This window comes from Anoplophora glabripennis, unplaced genomic scaffold (genome assembly GCF_000390285.2).
Source record: "Anoplophora glabripennis isolate ALB-LARVAE unplaced genomic scaffold, Agla_2.0 scaffold73, whole genome shotgun sequence".
Classification (NCBI taxonomy): Eukaryota; Metazoa; Arthropoda; class Insecta; order Coleoptera; family Cerambycidae; genus Anoplophora; species Anoplophora glabripennis.
The window spans coordinates 1,511,412-1,533,924 of record NW_019416874.1 but is presented as its reverse complement, the minus strand read 5'-3'; the positions used below and the strand labels follow the sequence as shown (position 1 = coordinate 1,533,924).

Sequence of the window (22,513 nt, the reverse complement as noted above, 5' to 3'; positions counted from 1 at the left end):
CGTGCGAAGCCGGGACGGGCCGCTAGTACTTATATAAGATCACTTCAATGAAACAAAGAATTAAAAATAGATTTCAGATCATTTTAGCCTCAAAATATAACCAAGCCCTTTATTTCTTTGGCGTATACAACATATTATCTTTAATCTTTGCATTAATAAGATTAGTGTGACATTTTTGATTAGACAAAATAATTTAATTAAAATCTTATTTCCACAAATAAATATTTTCAAGCAACATATCCTGTTTAATTAGAACTTAGGGGATTTAAAAGAAAAAATGCTAATATACATATTTCAATTTCTGTTAAAATAATTATTCCATGAATTTATGAAAAACTGTCTTTAAGAGAGTTCGGAATACGAAAACATTTACACTTCTTATGTATTATTACGAATTGTTGTACGTATGTGCCGAACTAAAAGAAAATCGGCCAAAAAATCAAGAAAAAATAGAAAAACAATTTTAAAGGAACAACTCTAGTTATTGATGTCATGACAACGACAGGTTAATTTATTTTGAAAATTATATACATATAATAGGGTAGACTAGGTTTAGGTATTATGGTTTTCTGTAAGTATCCAACTAAATTCCAGTAGTTTCTTATGAATAAATTATACATTAAAAAGCAGAAATGTTCTGTACTGTACTACAGGAAAAAACTGGCATAACAAATTAGTATGAAATTGGATTTGTATCAACGTTAGATTAATAAATTTAATATATTTCAAAATCTATCTTGATCATATTAATAGTATAAACAACTTTTTTTATTTAGTTCAGTAACCATTTAATTGTATAATTAATAAAAAAATAGTACAAAAACCGTGTATAAAACATAAATATATTTTTTAGAGAATGCAATCAACGTCTCCTGTTGTATCTACATACCTAATTGTAACATAAAAAATTCATAGTCGCGTGATAAGTAGACATTGGAAACTTTGTGGACACAATCAAATAAATAAACAGTAGTACTTTGTATTATGTTCAAGCCGTGTGTCGCTCTATGTTCACAGTATAGAATCAAGGCTACCATAAAAACACGTGCCCTACACTCGACCAAGCAAAGCGTCAAACTCACTTACACACGCACAAACGACAATGAAATGCAGGCCGACAGGGCAGCACTAGGGTGCCGCTAGATACATATCGAATAAATTGATCGATGCGAAGCTTAAGATCAGATGCAGACATGTACATGTTACTGTACAATGACGCAGTAATATTTAAAATAATCATACCAAAAAATTATTTACATGGACAGAATATATTACACACTCACCCATTTGCCTCGTTCTCGAACCAGAACCTATCTGCATCCCTTATTCTAGCAAACTGTTCTTTAATTACCACTCTAAATAATTCACCTGGACCCCCGTAACTTTCCAGCATCCCTCCAACGTACACATCAATGTTATTGATGTTATTCGAGTACGCTGCAACCAAAAGTCTGAGAAGTTCCGGTCTCTCTTCAAATAATTTCGGATTGATGTCTCTCCAGTTCTTTATTTTTGGTAAATTATAGTAAGACCTAACCGTGTTATAATCTGGGAGACCGTTGTCTCTACCCCGCATAATGTTTAAAGCTCCTAGGTCTCGTCTGGAGAACTCCATAGGGCCAAATAATTTGTCCCTTACATCGGAGCAAAGAACCGAGTCCTCTCTCTCTGCTAATTGGGATGTCATGCCCATTATTAGTTCTTCAACGGAATTGTTCGTAAGAACATCCTAAAAAGGAAAATAATATAACCTTCGATTATAGATTTATAAGTGTAAGTATTACATTTGAATCCCACCAAGTCGAACACAGTCTCAAAGCGAGATATCCCATCGCCGTTTTTTTGTAGTTACATTGCGCGTCCCTTCTGTAAAGGCCAGGAGGGATCAAAGAGTGTCCAAATCGAAACGCAGCGCTCTGGAACGCGTGGGTAATCCCCGGATGGACGTCGGGTTTGTACCCTTCGTATGGCGGTAACTGCTCCCCCAAAAACGCCGGTATGTATTCGTAAGCTATAATGTTCTGTAAAGAACAATTTAAATTATTAGTGAATATTTGATAAGACAGTTCGATAGTATACTTGCAGCGTTGCCACGACTAGTCTTCGGGCCTTCTGAAATATGTCTTCGTCGCTCCAGTTGGGGTGTTGCTCTTTGATTCGATTAGCAATTACGTTGTGCCACCGGAAGAATATTATGCTGATCGTCAATAACGCAGGGTTTTGATTTGTTCTTGGATCACCAAGTACTAAAAACAAATAGGGAATTGTGAAGAACCTTTGGACACTTTTTTTTTGGTGTTTCTTACAAAACAATCGCTCTGTGCTTAACATCTTCATCATGTGAGGGACGGGGTTGTTGAATAACGGAACCCTTACGTGGTTGCGAATCGGCATTGTGCCAGTACTATCAGTTAGGAGCGTGCCATTTTGGAAGGACCTCATGGCGTTTATCCAAGGCTCACTTGTACTGTATATGAAGCTTCCATCTATCCAACTGGTGACTTGATTTAACTGAAAAATTATTAATACAAATAAATACAGGGTGTTTCAGGAGGAGATGTATATACTTCAGTATGTTATTCTACGTTCAATTTTAAGCAAACAATTTCCTATGAACTTGGGTCTGGAAACGAAAATTAATTACTTTTTTAATAACTCTCGACTACTTTGAGTTAAATTCATGAAATTTTGGATGTGGAGGTGTCTTGGGTATTAGGATCCTTTTAAATCGCTTCAACTTTTTTTGTGCCACGGTGTATGTCATTTCGGAATAGAAAAACATTTTTCCCTCTCTTTTCTACTTAAGAAATGTACGCCTTATCTCTAGGAGCAGCCGTTTCCGTTAAAAACTCATCTAAAGACGATAATGTATGCAAATTATGTATTAGAGCGCTAATTAGGGTGCTAATGGATCAGCTTCGTCAGTAAAAAGCATCATTGGAACTAGTTGACGATTAGCGTTGATCAATTCACAAAATTCCAATCTTCTGGCATGATCTCTTGGTTGAAAATTTTGTTCATTTTAATTGTTTGTGTAATGCACATTTTTTTTCATTGGCATTTCGGTTATCTACTCGTTCAGAATGATAATGACTACTTGGAAGAAAACCGGATTCACGTAATTTGTGTAAATGTGTTAGAGAACACCCTTGCATCTTGAACCGTTCTATTAGGAAATTGTCTCCGATATTCTCTATGAGTGCCCGTTAATTTCCATTGGAAAAGCCGTAGGTAATAAAATAACACATCAGCGTACTCATTATGCGTAAAGATGCATTTTTAAAATTTAAATACAAACATAAATTGGCAACACTGTTCATTTTATGTCATTTTTAATTAAATGTCAATTATCTGATGAGACTCTACTTATTTCCGTAATCAGAACTTGTCAATAAAATTATCGTTTGAAAAATTGAAACTGCCGGTTTACAATTTTAAATTTGAAGTGAAAATACAATCGGCTTTAGATTGGATAGCAATATACTTTTTATTACAAGGTCTCGGATGCCAGTTTATGAAAAGAATGAGTTATTATTACATTTTCTCTTTTCTTAACATAGAAATTACGTAGCAGTTAGAAAATCTGAAGCTCAATTATTTTTTCATTATTTGTTGCTAATTATAACAATAAAGATGTCGTCGCTGAGTTATTAAAACACAAGAATCTAAAATTAATTAGGCGGAAAAAATTGTAGTCAAAGAGTCGTTGGCATTTTAATATTAGTTTTTAAATTTAATTAATTAAAAAAGTTGCATTGTTAGTTCGTGTTATTCGGGAAAAAGAAAACCGAAGACAATGGCCGTTTTGCATAAAAGCCAAAAGCCTCTCACTTATTTTTTTTACAGTAAATACTCCGTTTCAAATATACAGGGTGTCCCAAAAAGACACGTCGTGTTATTCAAAGAAAAATGAGCTTGACGTCCAAATGACATACAAGTGACTTTTTCTGACCCTATTTTGGTGTTCTATCGAATGCTGGGATATAAAGTAAGGTGTTCCATTTAACATTTTCAACTTAACCCTGAAACTTAAGATCAAGATCAAATCCAAGGTGATTGACATTTTGGTTTCTTGGTATCCCACATTTAATATCTGCAACTGTTTTTGATAGGACTTAATCCTGAAATATTATCGTGGGTTAGGGACCTTTTTGGGCCCTGTATAATGTTTCAACCAGTTAATATACGTAATATTTATTTAATTTTCCAATAATGACTTTATTTATGCATAACATTCAGTATTTGCTTAAAACTGAAGTTAAATATTTGTTTTGTGTTCGTGTAAAGTTAGTTGGATGTCTATTTTCTGTATAAATCAATAAATTAAAATTTTCGTTGCGTTTTAAAATTGACTATCAGTACGCAATATGTAAAATGTACGAGGCTCTTAGAAAGTCAAATAAAACAATTTTCAAGTGAAATTCAGATAAGCAACAGACAGCTAAAAATTCAGAACAAAGGCAAAAAATTAAGGAGCTTTTTTATTTGTATTATGAAGCAACAAAAAACATATATTTTTAAATAAAAAAGAAATGAATGAACAGGAAATACAGTTTTTCGTCAGGTACTCGTAACTTATCTACCACAAAATAGACAATGAACTCAATAAAAAAATATAAATAAAATAATATAAAATAAAAATATGTTCTTTGGGTTAAGTTGAGATCAACAAAACATGTACAACATAAACTCAACAAAAATGTAAAAAAATTCTAGTGTATATTATAATGTAAAATTCTTTGTTATGCATTTATGTTTACTTTTTTTATGTTAAATGCAAATATACAAACGTTACCTATGCAAAATCGAACATCTGGTTGTTTTTTTAGCACGCGATTGCTGGATAGTGAAATATATTGCCCATTTTGGAAAAATATGGGAAGGTGTAAGGACAATTGGCGTCCTGCAACAAATCATGGCAGAATTCAGACAATTATTGAAAAATGAGCTCAAATGGTGGACATCTACTATATTGCGTTGCAAACGACAAGAAACAATGTGCAATGCGAGATATGGTTCCCGGAAGAGGACCACGCCAGATTAGCGCCAAGGACCAGATACTTATACCTGCGAGGGACTCCACATCACGACGACTCTCCAGCGAACGCTCGCCCCGACAACTTATTCTTTTTCACTAACTTGTTTTCAATAAAAATACGTTTATTTTTACCGTTGAGAGAGTTTTATTTTGCTGCACACCGAAAGCAACCCTCACAAGTATTTAAGTGGGTATCTGTTTTTATGTACGATAGACATTGATGATTTTTGGAACCAAATTTATTTGATAAAAATTAACCTATCTTTCCAATACTTCATAAACTCTGTTGCAAATATTAATAATATTGTTGTTTCCCTTTAGCATTTCACCAGTGTTAAGTAAATCTTTTATGATTAAGCAACTATTATAAGTTAAATATTACCTTTGCTGCAATCAATTGTTTTCATTCAGGCTTTAGTGGATAATATGAATGAAATTAATTATTTAAGTACTAGTTATAGGTGTACTACTACACAATAGATTAAAAATACCTAATTATCCAAACGCGCTAGCAATAATAATAAAAAAATAATTTGTTCCATATAACTTGAATTGATTATTTCGTCAAGGCGACAAGCTTTTGTCCTTGTCGTCTAGACCGGAATGAACCCAGTAAAAAATTGTACATATCAAATCAAAGAATGACTATCCACCGTTATGCATCATAACAAGTTCTTTGTTGTGAAGAACTTACTTGTTCCCTGGGACTATTCGGACTTTGTCCAGTTTTTCTGTCGTAGCTGGCTCTGTGAAATGGAATGTACTTATTGCCTTTGCAGTCTTTGTCGTATACTTCATCACATTTTTCAATTTCGATGTGATGCATCTCAATTGGACATCCGCTCTCGCTGGCCATTACTACTTCCGAGGTCACCAGTTGCCCAAAGAACGCCAGGAGGGCTGTTCTGTTGTTCATCGAACCTAGCCCGTCTATTCCTTTCATGAATAACCTGCTGAGTTTGCGAGGACTTGGCCGGTTCTGGCCGGAAAGCATGTACACCCCATCTGAGTAGGCGGATGGGGCTCGCCTGATGAGGTGACTGTCTGAAAAAAAATAATAGTCATATAACGCTGAAGCAGATTAAATAATTAATAATATTAATAATTTAATTACTATCAATTGTAACTCGAATTTTACAAATTGATTCCTTTAATATTTATTTATTTTTAGCACAGAATACATCGTGTTAATGTACTAATGCCAAAAATTTAAAGAGGTGAAAAAGGAGCAAAAACTGAGTTAACTGATGTCACAAACTTGTATCGGAAGTTAGGTCATAGAAGAAAAAGCTAAAAATATTTTTAAAACTGTTTTGGAACTGCTGAAATACATGTATTTTATAGCGGCGAGTACTTACAAACAATTCGGTAACAGTTTTTACGAGTTTGTAGGTTTCCTATGAAGCCGGACTATATTCGAAAGTCAGTTTGTAATACATTGTTGTAGTGATTGCTGTGCTGTTTTCGAAAGTAGGTACATTTAATAGACGTATTCCCAAGTTTTCTTTTGAAAATGACGCATTTATTTAGCAATCGGAAGTTCGTGACATCGACCAATTGCGACATCGTATTGCCGAGGCTTGTAATACGATTTGAGAGGATGTGGCACTGTTGCAACGCGTGCGAGCGAATTGGATACGTCGCGCTGAAGTTTGTGTGCAAGCAAATGGTGGGTACATCGAACACCTTCTATGAAAATCAGCAGTTCTCAACAGGTGGCTCTTTGCAATGTCGAGGTAAGTCAGATTCTAAAATTACATTTTACTCAACAAAAATCCGTATATTTACCTCATTTTGACATAACGGACATGTGTCAAAAATATTTGACATAAGTTCATTAACACCCTGTAGGTATATTTGAAAAATTTCACTGCCATTTCTATAAGTTTCATAGGTGCATTTTTCGAACATTCTTATAGGCATTAAAATTGCACCAATTCGTCATTCCAAAATTACTAAATTTTCTTTTTTTTTCGTGTACAAGAGGAATTGCTCAAAACTGGAGCAGTGATGACAGTTTCGTAAATTATTCTGAAATTAAAGATGCAGTTAAGAATCAGCCTTGATCTACTAGATTGTCCCAATGAATCCTTTTTTACTGAATTATAGCAACTTTCAAATTTCAAGGTTGATCTTCTTAGTCACATGTAGAGATAATCAGACGGATACTAACTAATTATATCATTTTCTTCTAATAGCTATGCGTTTTAATTCCTTTTAACGATTGAGCTATTAAACGGATTTATAGTTCGATAAAGAGGTAAACTACCAGCAAACGTTTGATATATGTAAATATTTATAGTTTGCTATAAATACTCATAGCTGTGGTTGTGCATATTGTACAGGTGCATTTTCTGTTATTCTCTACAGACTCGTAACATAAATATTAATAAGTAACCATTATGTAACTCTCTGTTTATATAAATTAATACTAAAGTAAATTGAAACTATTTCTGTCATTTTTTTTGACAATATAAATACCTGGGTGGTTTATCCTTATATACTGAAAGCTCTGAAATACAATATCTTGTTTTATATTTACATAAATGTAGACTAAAATGATTTACATTTTTGGATGCATTTTTCAACTTTTAATTTTTGTAACTAGTGTTTTTAAAATTCCTTCCCATTTCTATATCTACAAGCCGTCGCTCATATAATTTATAGCATTATTAGCGAGAGAATAATATATTCAAATCTTGTTTTTTAATCCTACGTTTTTATTTCTTTACTTAAATTATGCAGTTTTGAAAAATAACTATATAGCGGAAAGTCCGCTTAATTTTTTTTTTTTTTTTGATAATAGATCTATAGAAATCGACTTTAAATCTTAACTTAAAGCTACAGGTTTCTATAAAAAGGTGGAGAATTCCCAGAACTGATTAGCCAGCTGACTTGTATTTCTAATAAATTAAAAAAATTTTACCAAGAACATAATTTATATTCTGAGCAAACGCTTAGATAACATAAAAATAAAAAAAAATGTTTGAGGTCACAGACTGTAAATAAATCATGGGTTAACAGAACATTCATGATTTTAGTAAATTATTGTGACTAATCATTAAGAAATGACTGAGGTTTGTCTGGAGTTAAGCATATGTTTCTCATCTGTACTTAGATAGTTTTTATATCTTCTAATAATAGCGAGACTAAACAAACCTCAAAAAAAGTTCTTACCCTGTTACTAGGTTACTTAAAAACAATTAAATGTCAATCTTACCAACAGATCCCCACTCAGGATGTGCCAAATTGTTGAACCAGCCATCATGTCTTTGTTTCTCTGTTACACTTTGAGGTCTTTCTGCAATAAAATAAACATATATTAAAAGCTGTACACAATTAATTGTAGAACAAATTATCAAGAATTTTGAATTATTATAATTACATTATTTTGAAAAATTGTATAAGTGAAAACTGAATTATTTAATGACTAAAATAAGATCTGCTACAATTTTGCCGATAATCTTTTATACGGGGTATCATAAAATTATCTTATTTCGGATTTTTTGTGAATTATTAAATTTAAATGTTCATAGGAAAGTAAAGAAAACATTTTTAAATAAAAAACAGTAAAATACAACGAAATAAATAGCAACTTAATATTTTTAAATTAATAAAAAAAATAAATTTTAAGGTGAATATCTAGAAAATAGTTACAAACAGCGACACTTGAAAAGTATAACTTTTTTATGAAAAAAAAAGAGGGAAATAAAAAAATACATATATCAAAAAGGCGTGTGCCACAAGAGGCGTCCTGTAAAATGAGACAGCAAAATTATGACCGGATTTGAAGTCGTTGCCTAAAGCAACCTGATCCTATCCTATCACTAAAATTTGTGCAATATCTGTAGTTTTAAAAACTTTATATAAAAATAATGAAAACAATTTTAACTTTGACACCCTGTGTCTTTTTAAGTATTAACTTAAACTAAGATAAACTTAACTAAGATAAGTTTGATTAAATGGTAATATTTTAGTATGTATATAGAATCCTCTGTGCATAAAAAGAAATTGTAAATAAAAATGTCAAAAATAATTATGTAATGAATAAAAGGCGAGAACAACAATAATTTAGCCCATTAGCAAAGTTTAACCTTTCCTTTTCTAATGAATGTCCAATACTGAAAGTCTTCCCGTTGCATTATTAAATTGTATGTTATTAAGAAATATACCAATAAAAAATGACGTAAAGTCATGCATAACAATTTAGCACAAAACATTTAATATTGTGGTGCTTCATCACCTGCAATTTACCGAGCTATTAACATAGTCATAAATATTAATGACTGACAAACCTTACGTAGATAGCGCCCGACTACGAACCGGACGGAAAATTAAATGTGTAACAGGGATTTCAATACGGATATTCCACATTTCATTATACGACTGCAAAAATAAACATGACTGACAAATAACGGTGACAGTTTAATGAAACGCACATAACACGTCGTGTAGGTATGCGGAACATAATCTGTGCCAATTTAAAAACATCCCACCTTAAATATTTCAGAAATTCTTCGACACAGGTTGATCTTTGTTGTTGACTGCTGAAGTAATGTAACATTATTTTATTGTTGTTCATAACGTTGACAGTTTCTTTCTTATTCAAATCCAATATTTTCCAAGCAGAAGCGTATTTTCAAGCTCATCTTTAACTCAGTAAATATCTTCAAAATGATGTGATCTTGGGTACCAGGACATTAGAGTCACCGATGCAGCTAGAAGACTGATTAGCCAGAATAGGCTTATCCACAGTGGGACAAATCTTTTTAGGCTTTCACAGTCCGTGTTAATATAATAGTACCCCTACACCCACCCTGCTATTAACGATGTAGTGATTACTCTAGACACTATGAACCAGCCGTCGTTGATTTCTAGCTACTGAGACATCAAGAGAAGCCAGTTGTTCCTCCTGTTCTTCCTCCACAATAAACCGAATGTTTGGATGGGTGCTAAGAATGGTCAGCACCTGAGTGCCACTGAATATGTCTGGGATAGAACTGATAACCTATTACGAAATTATCTGAATTGGCCTAATAAATTGGAGAACATGTCTCTCTTCTTGAAATATGCAATGAGCTGGATTAAAATGATACTCAAACATTATTTTTGAAACAGAGATGAAAATATTCCATATTAAATTAATTAATAGTTTATTTCCCTATAAAAATGTGCAACTTTACGGGTTTTAAATATGTTTTTTTTATGTTAATGTGGATGGACACAAACCATTCTTTTTGTGAAGCTAAATAATTATGAAGTTTAAGGTTCAGAATAAAAAATAATACTAGGTAAAAGAATATAAGGAAAGAATACTACATGGAAATTTATAGAAAAATGTTAAATTTTTCGTCTATTATTTTTTTTGTAAACTAAATATTATTTCATTCTTTGCATTTTTTCACTGCAACAGTCAAAACATTGATTTCAGTATTTGATAACATAACATATTTGGCCTTGTTAAGCACTATTTATTAATTTAAATACTTTACAGCAGACAAAACATAATTTATTATCAACAATTAATAATGGCGACACTAAGGATCACGAAATAGTGAGAGTGAGGCCAAAGGTGTGGACCAATTAATATTTCAATCATTCGTCAGGTATTTTTAAGGTAAATAAGTAAATAATTTTGTTGAAAATAAACGTCTCTAGTTAATAGGTAGAGAAATATTGCATGGAAGCTTTAAAAATTAATAGAAGACTACCTAATTGAATTAAATAGTTGCTAAATGAAAATTCAGTCGATTTGTTATTTGGAAATTAAGATTATATTTTGGCAGAATTGTATAAATTTTGAGTTGTGATTATTTTTCTTGTAGTACCATTTGTGAATTAAAAAGTCAGACTTCAAGTTTATGAAACGTTTTTCATAAATTACTACAGAATGATTTATATACGAGGCATATCCACAAAGTAAGAGTACTAAAACTCTGATGTTCTGTGGTTTTTGTTTTCGACAAAGATGGCAAATAGCTTTTATTTTTTTTACAAAAACAAATAATTTTGTGTAAACTACATATCTCAAGTTCTCAAGATACATTTATCTTATACTTCAAACGCCTTAAAATGATTTTTATAATCTGCTATTCTAATCATTTAACACTTTATTTCAAGGTGTGCGAGATTTAAATGCAACATTTATTACATCATGTGTATAACGCATTATACTGTTCTATTACACAAGCCGTACCGGATTTAACGGAAGTTCTATGACGTAGTCCTGACATTAGTAAAACATTTATGAACAGTGGAATACGATTGCAGTTAATTTATTCTTTTTTAGAAAACAACTTTATTAAATCGGAAAAATTATCACATTTATGATAAAGCAATTACCAGGATACGAAATGTGGGAACTTTGTGGCAGGATTTATTAGTTTTCTACATCCAATATACAAAGATGCCAATTGACAAAATTTTATAAATTTTCATCAATTTTGATAATTGTTTGCACGACTAACACTATATTTATTCCTATTTACCCTTGCCCCTACTGGAACAAATCATTGACGGACGCTTAGCTATTTTCATTCCTTTAAATTATTATTAGTATCCGTACCTATTAGTATCTAGTATAGGAATTGTTTTACAGAAAATTAAACAATTTTTCTATTTATTATGGGCATGATAAGTTTCACTGTTTATAGTGTTCCAACGAAAATGGGTTAAATTCAATATTTTTGCTATCTGGAGCAAATAACGATTGTATTACAAGACCACCCAAACAGACGTGTTGTTTGCAGAGGCGAGTTGTTTTTTTGCGCACCAAGTTATCTATTTGACGTCTGATATGACCCAAGTAAAATATATTTTTTATAATTACCTCTGGTACTTTTACATTACTTTTTTTTTCTCATTAGAATCGAGATTAACATCAGGGCGGGCTTAAGGATTTTTGACAGCGGGCCAGCCACCATAGAACCTAGCCCGAGAGCAACAAGGGAAGGTCAAACATTTCTAGCTAAGTGTACTCTCATATTTTATTCACGTGATGCATAAACGGAATATGTATGTACAAACTTCCAAATATGCAGATAATTTATTATTTTTCCTGCATTGATTAAATAGGTTTTAATTATTGTTTTAATACTAATGTTTAACTTTAATAAAATTTCGTTTAATGTGAGGAACATTTGAAGAAATAAAAATTTCTTATGGGGACCACCGATACAAAATGCAATATTCTAATGAAATATTTTTTAAATAATTTATTTGATTAACAGATTATATAATTTTGTAAAATATACAAAGGAAATATTTACTTTGCAATGATTGAAAAAATTTTGAATCAGCTAGAATTTATACAAGGTGTTCCAAGGGATTCTTCTGTAACTCTCCAACTGTAAATTTTATAAAAAAATGGTTTTAATAAAAGTTGCCTGGAATCAGGTGAATATACAGAAAATATTTTTAGCTTTACAGGGTGTTCCATTTCGCGTGGGCGCTACATAACGTTGTTATTTTAAATGGAATAATATACAGGGTGTATATTATTGACTGTCATTGTAGACATCACACCAGTTAGGAACAGTTTGCTTACTCGAATGTAACGGTTTTGGATAGTAAGCAATTTAATGATATGCAGTGGTCTGTCACGATTTAATTAATATAATATATAACTGATTAAAATTCCATTTACATTTATTCAGTTAACGTAAACTATACCTACTACTATAATCGACAAACTGAGGATTTCATACACAAAGATTGCGTTGTTTAACAGTTTCAGTATGTCAAGTACGTTTTATACAGACTGTTGGGAAACTAAACGGACAAACGAAGACAGTAAATTTTAAGGACCAGTTCATATCGATTTGACATAAATGCTTCTTAAGGGAGGTAGGGCTCTTTGAAGATGGCCCTTGTTCGGATCGATTGAAGGAACAAATTTAGATTATGTGTTAATTCTTACACGGACATCCTTTTGATGTAAAAATGATATTTCATCATGTTACATTATATTCTGACAATGAATAGCAGAATTGTAAAAGTCTGAATATATATAAGAACCATTTTTAAATCATCTTGTTCTTATACAAGTGTCCATATTTGGGAGAGTGTATATTTGAAAGGCACCTTAATTGAAATCAATTAGTCATATATTACATTATTTATATATCTTACATGACTGCAGTTTTTCTTTGTTTAAATATTTCGTAAAACATCCTCCTAATAAGATAAGAGCGCGGTTGCTAAGAGATAAATTTAATGTATAGTTAAGTCTGCTTTGTTAAAGCATCTGAACTGAAACATTTAAAACTGGTCGAAAAAAAATAAGTTGGATATTGCGGTAATTTATTTATTATTAATGGTTATTTCGACTTTGGAATTGGGATAAGTTTACTTTATTCTTAATGATCTTACTTTTAAGAAATAAAAATATGTTTATTTAAAAAATGAGCCTTTTTCGAGTTACTATTTTTTTAATTGTCACTCGAAATACAATTTTGAATAGAGTATAGGCATGCAAAAAGAAATTTTAAATTTTCAGTGTCCGTTAAAAAAATCCTATATTTTTTTACGAAAAGAATAGTTCAGTGTTATTTTAGACGAATTTAACTCCAGTATAAACTTATTCTTTAAGAACGTAGAGAATTTTTTTTCCTAAAAACAACATAAGCAATTAAATTCATTTCCATCTAATTTCCAAAACTTTTAATTAATTACTTCATCAGCTCAAGTTTCATCAATCAATATCTTTGAGTAAATGTGATATTTGTGGACGCTTTTATTGAATTTGTGAATTTTATGTTTGTTAAGTTTGAAGCTTATCAAGGAAAACCATAACTTAAAGGTGACCCCACAGAGGCACTCAAGTCTGGCAGTCGAGGTGGTTAAGGCACATTGCCGTTTTTTAAGAGATTTGTAGAACATATCAGAACCGTACTCTTGTTTCTGTTCTAATGGCTTACATTTAAAAGACATAATTTTCCACGTGTAATATATAGTTACAACAAAGAATACACGTTTATTTGTCAACTTCCTTCTATTTTATTTTACCCAGAATTGTTTGAGTCTAATTTTATAGGTATTTTATTATAATCAACAATACAATACAATAAATGATCTTTATCTTTTAAATACCTTTTATTGTGCCTAAATCAAAAAGAAATACAAAATACTATAGTGATTTATTAAAAAATATCCACTTACTATTTTCTCGGAAAACATATGTAGACAAAACAATAAAATAAAACTAATTATAGTTTCTGTTATTTCTAAAGCAATTATCCATCAGTATTTAATCGCAGTAAGGCAATAAATATTGATTTCCTTACCGTTTGTATTCTTATAATTTCTACAATTGCATGATTAATAGTGTGGTTTTGTGTGTAACAATAAAACAAATTATATAATTTATAAGTGCTCATAAAGTTGTTGTTACTGACTACCTGTGACATACCTGAGAAAAATATTTAAAACTCTTAGGGAGTTTAGAGAGTAATATTTTCATGAATTTCAAAAAAATGTAGAAAACGTAAAACTAAATAATTTTATTCAAACTTAAAATATTTGTTTATCTTTTTAGGTATTTCGCCACATCTGAAGAAGTTTAAAAATTGATGATATAAAAAAGGATATTTTTATGAAAATAGTTTTGCCTAACCAAAAATCTCACACCAAAGAAGGGCACATAAATACGAAATACAAAAAAACATCACTTTAAAAAGTTTTTAAACTTTTCGAAAATCTTCTTTTGAATGTGTGACTTTTCGCTTTAATTTTTTTGACAGTTTAAATTTTTTGTTTTTGCCTAGTTAGTCAGAGATATCTAATGCTTATGTCTAAAATTTTAGCCGAACCCCCTTGAATTATACAGGGTGATTCACAAATGGTGACCAAAAATGAAACCTCGTATTCTTTGGTGAATTTTAAGGGGAGTATTTCTTATAAAGTTTTTATCTTATTTTCAAATGAATTTCGCTTTTTTAACGGCAGGACTATGAATATTATCGTCATTTTCTTCGGACTCTGTCGTTTCCAGGTTGCAAATTTGAAATTTAAAAAAAAATGATGATAGATTTCAATGTATTATTATAAAACCCCTTTTTAGACAGTGATAAGGAATGAGAGGCAGCGCTGCCAAAACGTTCTGGCAATAATAACGCAGTTTATAAACGTTTAATTCAAAAGTCATAAATAAACTTCTTCTGTTTATAACTTTTGATTTAATCAATACTTTTTGACGCTCGAGGGCTAGTTTTGTAGGTCTTTTGAAGACGAAAAAAAAGTACTTTACTGTTTTCTCATGGAAATGAACGGAAAAAAGTTATAAGCGAAAAACGTGTATTTGCGTAAAAATTATACAAATAACCACCCTGTAAACAATCTTTCCCCCATTTTTATGACTGTTGAAACTAATATGTTATTGTACATAATATTTAGCATCTATAGTGATAAATTCAGCTTGCTGAAACAAAAAGTCGCGAAATGGTAATTTCCCAGCTCTTTTTCCTGGCCTATAAGATAGTTTTAAAGATTTGACAAGAATAAATCTTTTCACTGCTGTACTGTTTCTGGCACCTATACCTAGACCTATAAAATTGGGTGGGACAAGAATATACTACAGTTTCTGAGGTGGGCTTGTGTACAATTATTAGACTACTAAATTCAACTGCTCGTGTTCGTTTTTAATATCTCATTACGTTGGGCGGGCTAACAATTTTTTAGGTGCGTTAGGTCCTGTTCACTTTGTTCTTTACTTTACACAGCCTCTACAATTCATATTCTACAGGGTGTTCCGAATGTAACGTAGAATTTGCATTGTGCGCCATTTTCAGTCCGAAGCAGCATTGTTCAGAGTTACGTGTTGTAGTAAACACATTTCGTTAGACAAAATGGAGCGCGGTTCATTACAAGTATGGAGAGTGTGTAGATGAGACTGTGCGCAAATTACGTGGAATTTTCGGTAGATCGAATGAAACAACTTAAAAATTAGTTACCAAATTTGAACAAATATGTGATTTTGATAAGAAAATCATCTCTAGAGCATGCGCCTCGCATTTCCATCTTAGTGGGTATGTGAACAAGTAAAACTGTCGAGAGACAATATTTGAGTCATTCAAGAACGGCCACTGTATACCCAGAGTGACAGTGTGGTGTGGATTTTACGCTGGTGGGGTAATTGATCTGTTTTTTTTCGAAAATGAGTGGAAATACAGTGACTGTCAATGGAGAACGATATCAAGAGATGCTACTGAACAATTTGTGGCCTCATTTGGATGGCATGAATGTGGATGAAATGTGTTTTCAGCAGGATGGTGCGACTCTTTCCTGTGGGAAAGTCGTATTCGTAAAGTCTAAAATTTATTTTGCTCAAATGAATACAATTCCTGAATTGAAGGCAGCAATTCGAAGAATTTCCAACGAAATTCATTCGCAGGTGATATAGAATTTTCTTAAAAGAAGTCGAGTATGCCAAATGAGTCGCGGAGGATATCTGTCCGATATCCTCTTTCATATTTAATGGCAATGTCTCCCCTTTAAAAACAAGTAGGTAAAAACTTTGCCAACTTTTTAATTAATAAAATCTTTTTCCTCATATCAAATCTTGCGTTTATTTTGGGAACTCCTCTTATATTAACAGTAATAAAGCACAATTACAGAGATTTTAGAACGCCTTCAGATGACGCTCTTTATGAGTCTGACATTTCATAAATAGCAACAGCTGTAGACCCAGTGGTTATGGTGCCCTCCTTTTCATGGTGTTCCAAATACCGGTTTATATTTTTAGTGACTAATCCAGACCGACATGCGAGTCCGTAAAATAAATTATTATTAACTGATAACTATACAGGCGCTTGTAAAAATTAAAATAGAGAGGCAATACCCTAATGCAATATAGCTGCCATTAGCAAATTAAGATTCACCTAGATATTTTGAAACGTTAACAATATAATTTTAAAATTGCTCTGATGCAATGCCGATTTTGTAATATAACGTTACTCGGTTAATTGCGATTGCAAAATCCCCCAGTTGATACTATCAAGTCAGCAGTATGTTAAGGTGGCAGGTAAAGCCAATAATACCATAATGTTTGTTAGGTTAAAAAATGTTAAAAATTTAAATAATAAATAGTAATAATAACTAGAATTTGATATACCGGGTGTATTTTTTAATCTGAAACTTTCAAATATCTCGAGAAATAAACACTCTACGAAAAAAAAGACCATCAACAAAATGTAATGTCTTCTCCACCCTTTGTTGGTGGGGAGGGGGGTCTTAAATAGGAACCTTCATTGTTTAGTGCAGATTCGAATTGTAAAGCTAAAAGTATGTAGGATTTGGAGATGGCGCTGTAATCAACGAAATTCTCCATTCCATTTCTCCTACTTACAATACTTTCTTTCACCAAAAAAATATAAACAATAATATAATTAAGTATATACATACTTGTATACGTATAAAAAGTTTAAAATAAATATTAATAAACAAAGTAATAAGTATTAAACACAAGTATAAAAATATTATATTTTATCACCGCTGCGAATAAGTTTTGCTGAAACAAAGGTAGAAACATACCTGATGATGCGATCTATAATAGATCCCATCCAGATTGTGGAACCGATGGCAACGATGCGTAAAACAATTTACGTTTTTTGCCATGATACAATGCCATAAATCTGATAATCATTGTTCACTTTATTTTATGCCTTTGGTGCGAGGCCAATTATGACAGCTCTAGTCATAAGCTAAGGAAATCCCGTTGGCCAAGTATCCTTAAAAAAGACCCTGTTCCTGGGTTACTATAATAGTAGTTTTCAATAATTGAAAATTTAAGAAATACTTTATTTTCCCTTTTTGGAAGTCGTTACATCACATTCAGAAAAAGAAAACGTTATTAGGGGAATTATTTGCTTAAACATGTGACGATCGAATGTAATACTTAATATGATTTATGTTATCCTGCACAATACTTTTTCGAACGAAAAATCAGTGTGGTCTTAAATTTTAGCGACTATTTTCAATCACATATAAAGAAACAAAGGAACAAGGAGAAACTTAAAACATTGTAGAACAACCTTTATAAAAAAGTCAATCAATGTGCAGATACATAAAAATAATGTCTTGTCTTATGTGATTAAACTGATATTGAGCTTAATTTGCATTGGGCACAGCCATTGCAACTTGCATTGGAATTTATATAAATATTTAAAGAACCTCCTATATTATACAAATTTTACTTATGACCTACGTTTATTAATCAAGAGAGACAATAAAATGTAAATTATTAGGTATTTTGAAATAGAGAACACGGATAAAAGCCTGTCCAATGGCAAATATGTTATACCCATAGTGGTACTGGCATAATATATCATTTGAACAATTTATTTTTAGAAACAGCTCACAATATTGAAAACCTTTCTAATCATTAGTTTTATAAACTAAAAGTTGGTTTTATAAGCCACTCTACAAGGTAAGTTCAAATTAAAGTTGACCAAGCACCGCAACCGATTGTTCTCGTTTGCCCCGAAAGATACTGCATGACAAACTTATCAAAACATGTTAGAACTAATTAACTGCATTAATCTTACACTTATAGTGCACTTCTTTAGCCTCAGCGATAAATTTTTGACCACTCCTTGTTACTCTCGGGTTAGTCTCTGTGGGGGCTGATTCGTTATCAGAACCCCTATGTCCGCCACGATGTTCATTTCGGTTCTAAGGCCGCTACGGACAGAACTGCTTCTCAGATAGGGGCGGTCCCCTGAGACATTCAGTCGTGGTCTGTATAACTATTCCAAAAGTTTCGCCGTTCTTTACTGTTGACATCTTCAGTGGTAACCCGTAAAAACTTCCCCAAGGCTGAATCCGAATTTAAATAATTGTCCATAAATTTCGATGACTGTAGGTCGTCAGAATCCAGAGGGTATCGCGATTGACAGTTTCAGGCATGATAAATACACATTGTTGTTTATTATATTTGTTTTCTTGTTGATCTTTTTGTGGCACGTATTCTTAGGCCTGATAGGTCGACCGTAAGCCGTAGGTCGGACAACGTAAGCTCCCTCAAAAGTGTGGGTAATGTAAACAATTAGACTGGCTCTTATATTTTTATATCATCTCAATAATTGGATTTATAGGCCACGCTATATTTAATGCTTCTGCTAATCTTCGATTTCGCTAACTTGTAGAAAATATAAAAAATTTTGTGTAGATTTATTATGTAATGATGGATGTTTGTTTATACAAAGAGAAGACTTGATGGTACAAGATATTATCATTATGAAGTATTAGATATTTAGTGTAGAACAAATTACACCTCTTAATTTTTATCAACAATTATCCTAGATTCCTAAACGATTGTCATCATTAGGAATCTTGTCTATGAGATTGACTATATTTAACGTTCCTGAATTTTTGGTATCAAGGAAAACTGTTTGACTTTATTCGGTTCGAAAATGTTTTGAATTTATTTGAATTACCATAATTCCCTTCCAAGTGTACGATTTTACTGCTTGCATGTAGAACTATTTTCTCATCCATCAATAAACTTTCATCGACCTACTTTTATACACTCATTACATAAATTGCAGTTTGTTTGTTCAAACAAGGTAATCAATATATAATCTATATATTGCACATTATTTAATTGCGAAATTATGTGCAAGCAAATCTATTTGTTCCACATAAGAATTTTCAGATAATTAAATGCATATTATCTACTAATATCAGCGAATTAGATATTCTTCATGGACTGAAATTTTGCAAAGTGGTCAACCTGAAACGAAAATTATATTCTCAATAACTGTATAAACAATATTTTTATGAAAAATAATTATGTTCCCACATATTTAAAGAACAACCTCTTCTAAAATTACAGTCCATAGGTGCTCAGAAACTTTTTCACATAAAGTGGCGTTTGTAGAGGGGGAGATGTCTCATTAATCCTATACATTTATAAATGTATAGGAGTCAGTCTCCAACCATGGCGAGGTTTTCTACATATGTGTCTGATCCATGCTCTAATTTATTTATCTTTAACTACACTGGATACACTGGTTTTTGAGTCATTCAAATATGAGTCTTCTTGAACTAAAATAGTTTTTTAGTCATTTCGAGTATGAATTCGCTATTGTCTTATCACTGTCTTTTGTAGACTATGTCTTGCCTTAGGACTGGTTTGAGGTCTTCTGAGAGTATCTACTTTTGGAAGCTACTTAGAGCTTGTGGAATCATAAGAATACCTAGAATTTTGGAAGTTTATTGGAGATTGCTGTATCCATGGAATTTTCGCTGTAGGCTCTGAGACTCCTGGGTGGTTTGTCAACTAGATATACATAACATAAATCTAAGCTGGGAGCAATGTGTTCGCAAAGAGATTCGGAATTTTTAACAATGTTTTGAATTATGAAAAGGAAATAGATCTATTAAGAAAATCTATTAACAGTAAATGGCTTTATGACCTGCAAATGGGTTTAAACTATGCAAATATTAATAACGGAACGTACTAGCTTGGCATTCGTGCCTGGTTAATGAGTTGTAAGGTGAGAGCTGACGTTCGAACACCTCATATGATGGATCCGTAGATATCCTGCAACCATCCTCGCCTTAAATTGGAATTCTGACTCTTCAGATTTTTCTCATCGTGTTGGAAAGTGGAGCGAAATTTGACCAAAAAGTGACCTTTTGTCCTAATCAGGGTGTCTAGATTTTATGCTTTATGATTAGCCAAACAAAACTCCAATGTCTTTAACCGTGTAAAAATAAACAATTTCGGCTTGTAGTACTGTAGAGTCATACATTAAAGAATAATTGGTGTAACTCAAAGTCAATATAGAAATAACAACTACCAACATACTACCTATCTCAAGCTACTAAATACAAATTTAAATAAATATATTTTCATGGCGATATTAAAATTATTAAGTAGGTAGCAAGAGTTTTTCACAAATCGCCCAATTTGCGGTTCTCTCGTGCCTAGTAACTTAAAAATCGCATCAATATAATAAATTACTCAGTTGAAATTCCAATACCTATTTATCGCCACAATGAAAGCCAATTTCACAGTATTTACTTAAAATTTTAATTAAGGATTTCCAAGGCCACTATTCCATAAAATGCCTAATACTTACATTAATTGTTGACGGAACTAAAAATAGTTTTAATCGATGACATTTTCTGATAATAAAATTTAGTACCTACTCATTAGTGCTTTATTGCTTTCATTGACAAAACCGAAAAATTGATTGTCGGGTAAGCATGAATATTTATGAGAAAATAATGTTTCTTTACGATTCAGATTGCGTTTGAGCAATTATGTCTGGAATGCACGTACAATATCCTTTTCAGATATTTTTTTTACATAACCTGCATGTCGTAAACATATTTTATTAAGATGCATTCGTATGTTCTATAGTGGATATTAAATATTGAATAATTAAAGAAAATAAATATATTTAACTATATCCTTGACTTACTACATGGGTCTCGACCAAAATGGACATAAGTATCGGACAAATCATCAACGTTAAAGGGTTACTAAGCAATAAGAGACTCGCTCATCTTAGAAAATGGCTGAAGAGTCCGTAAGAAAGTTCAGATGGCAAGGAAGTACGAAAAAACAGGTCGTACTTTCATGGAACAGAGTCAACTAAATGTTGAGGGAAGTCCATGCTGGCTAGGAAGCTGACTGGTGTAGAAGACCGACTGTTCCAGCAGCAAGGATCTAGAATTAAAACCTGAGGCCAGATGAAACAGTACAACGTTGGAGCTCCCTTTGAGAGAACCATTTTCCTAGACACAATTTGAAAATTATTACCTCCTGATGGCAATGTATTACTTCAGTACAATACATGGTCATAACTATATCCAATCCCCAATCAGGAAATAGTTATGGTAGCAGAAGTTCTCGTTAACAACCTCTTCTGCAGATTCGACATTCCAAGAGAATGGCATTCGGATCAAGGGCAAAATTTTTAACTGGATGTGTTCCAAAGAGTATGTAAATTGATGGATATCAAAAAGACCAGAACAACACTCCTGCATCCACAATCTGACGGAATTGTGAAGAGACTTAATCGCACCCTGAAGAATCACCTGCGCATGGTCATTAATGAACATCAAATTAACTGGGACCGACATGGGCCTCTTTCCTATCGATTAACAGTCCATGAGACTACCGGAAAAACACCATCCAGTTGTCGACATTGTTTTTGGCTACCATTGGGTTCCAGGCAGGAGATATTGTATGACTGTACAATCTAGTATGGAGGAAATTAAAATGTACTAAACTCCAGAACTCTGGGAAGGTCTATGTACGTAATCAAGGGATCAACGAGGTGGTCTACAGGATCCAGAAAGTTCCCAAAGCGACAGTGAAAGTCATCCATCTGGATTGTTTGGCTTAATATTGAGCACTTGTCAGAGAGGACTTCCTTCTTTCATGTTCTTAGAAGCTCAGATGTTGTTACAATTCTGAGAAACCTATGGAACATTGGGGAAACAACGAAATATATATATATATAT

At 32.2% G+C, this 22,513-nt stretch overlaps 1 protein-coding gene across 1 annotated transcript in view; it reads right to left on the bottom strand.

Moving 5' to 3' along the window:
- LOC108905028 (dual oxidase) overlaps positions 1 to 22,513 on the bottom strand; it is a 46,934-nt gene that overhangs the window by 10,065 nt on the left and 14,356 nt on the right. The window contains exons 2-7 of the mRNA XM_018707787.1: positions 8,259 to 8,339; positions 5,733 to 6,082; positions 2,307 to 2,511; positions 2,080 to 2,246; positions 1,785 to 2,021; positions 1,284 to 1,729 (exon numbers count right to left, since the gene is read on the bottom strand). Coding sequence (XP_018563303.1) covers positions 1,284 to 1,729; positions 1,785 to 2,021; positions 2,080 to 2,246; positions 2,307 to 2,511; positions 5,733 to 6,082; positions 8,259 to 8,339 — 1,486 coding nt within the window. The remainder of the gene's footprint in view (positions 1 to 1,283; positions 1,730 to 1,784; positions 2,022 to 2,079; positions 2,247 to 2,306; positions 2,512 to 5,732; positions 6,083 to 8,258; positions 8,340 to 22,513) is intronic.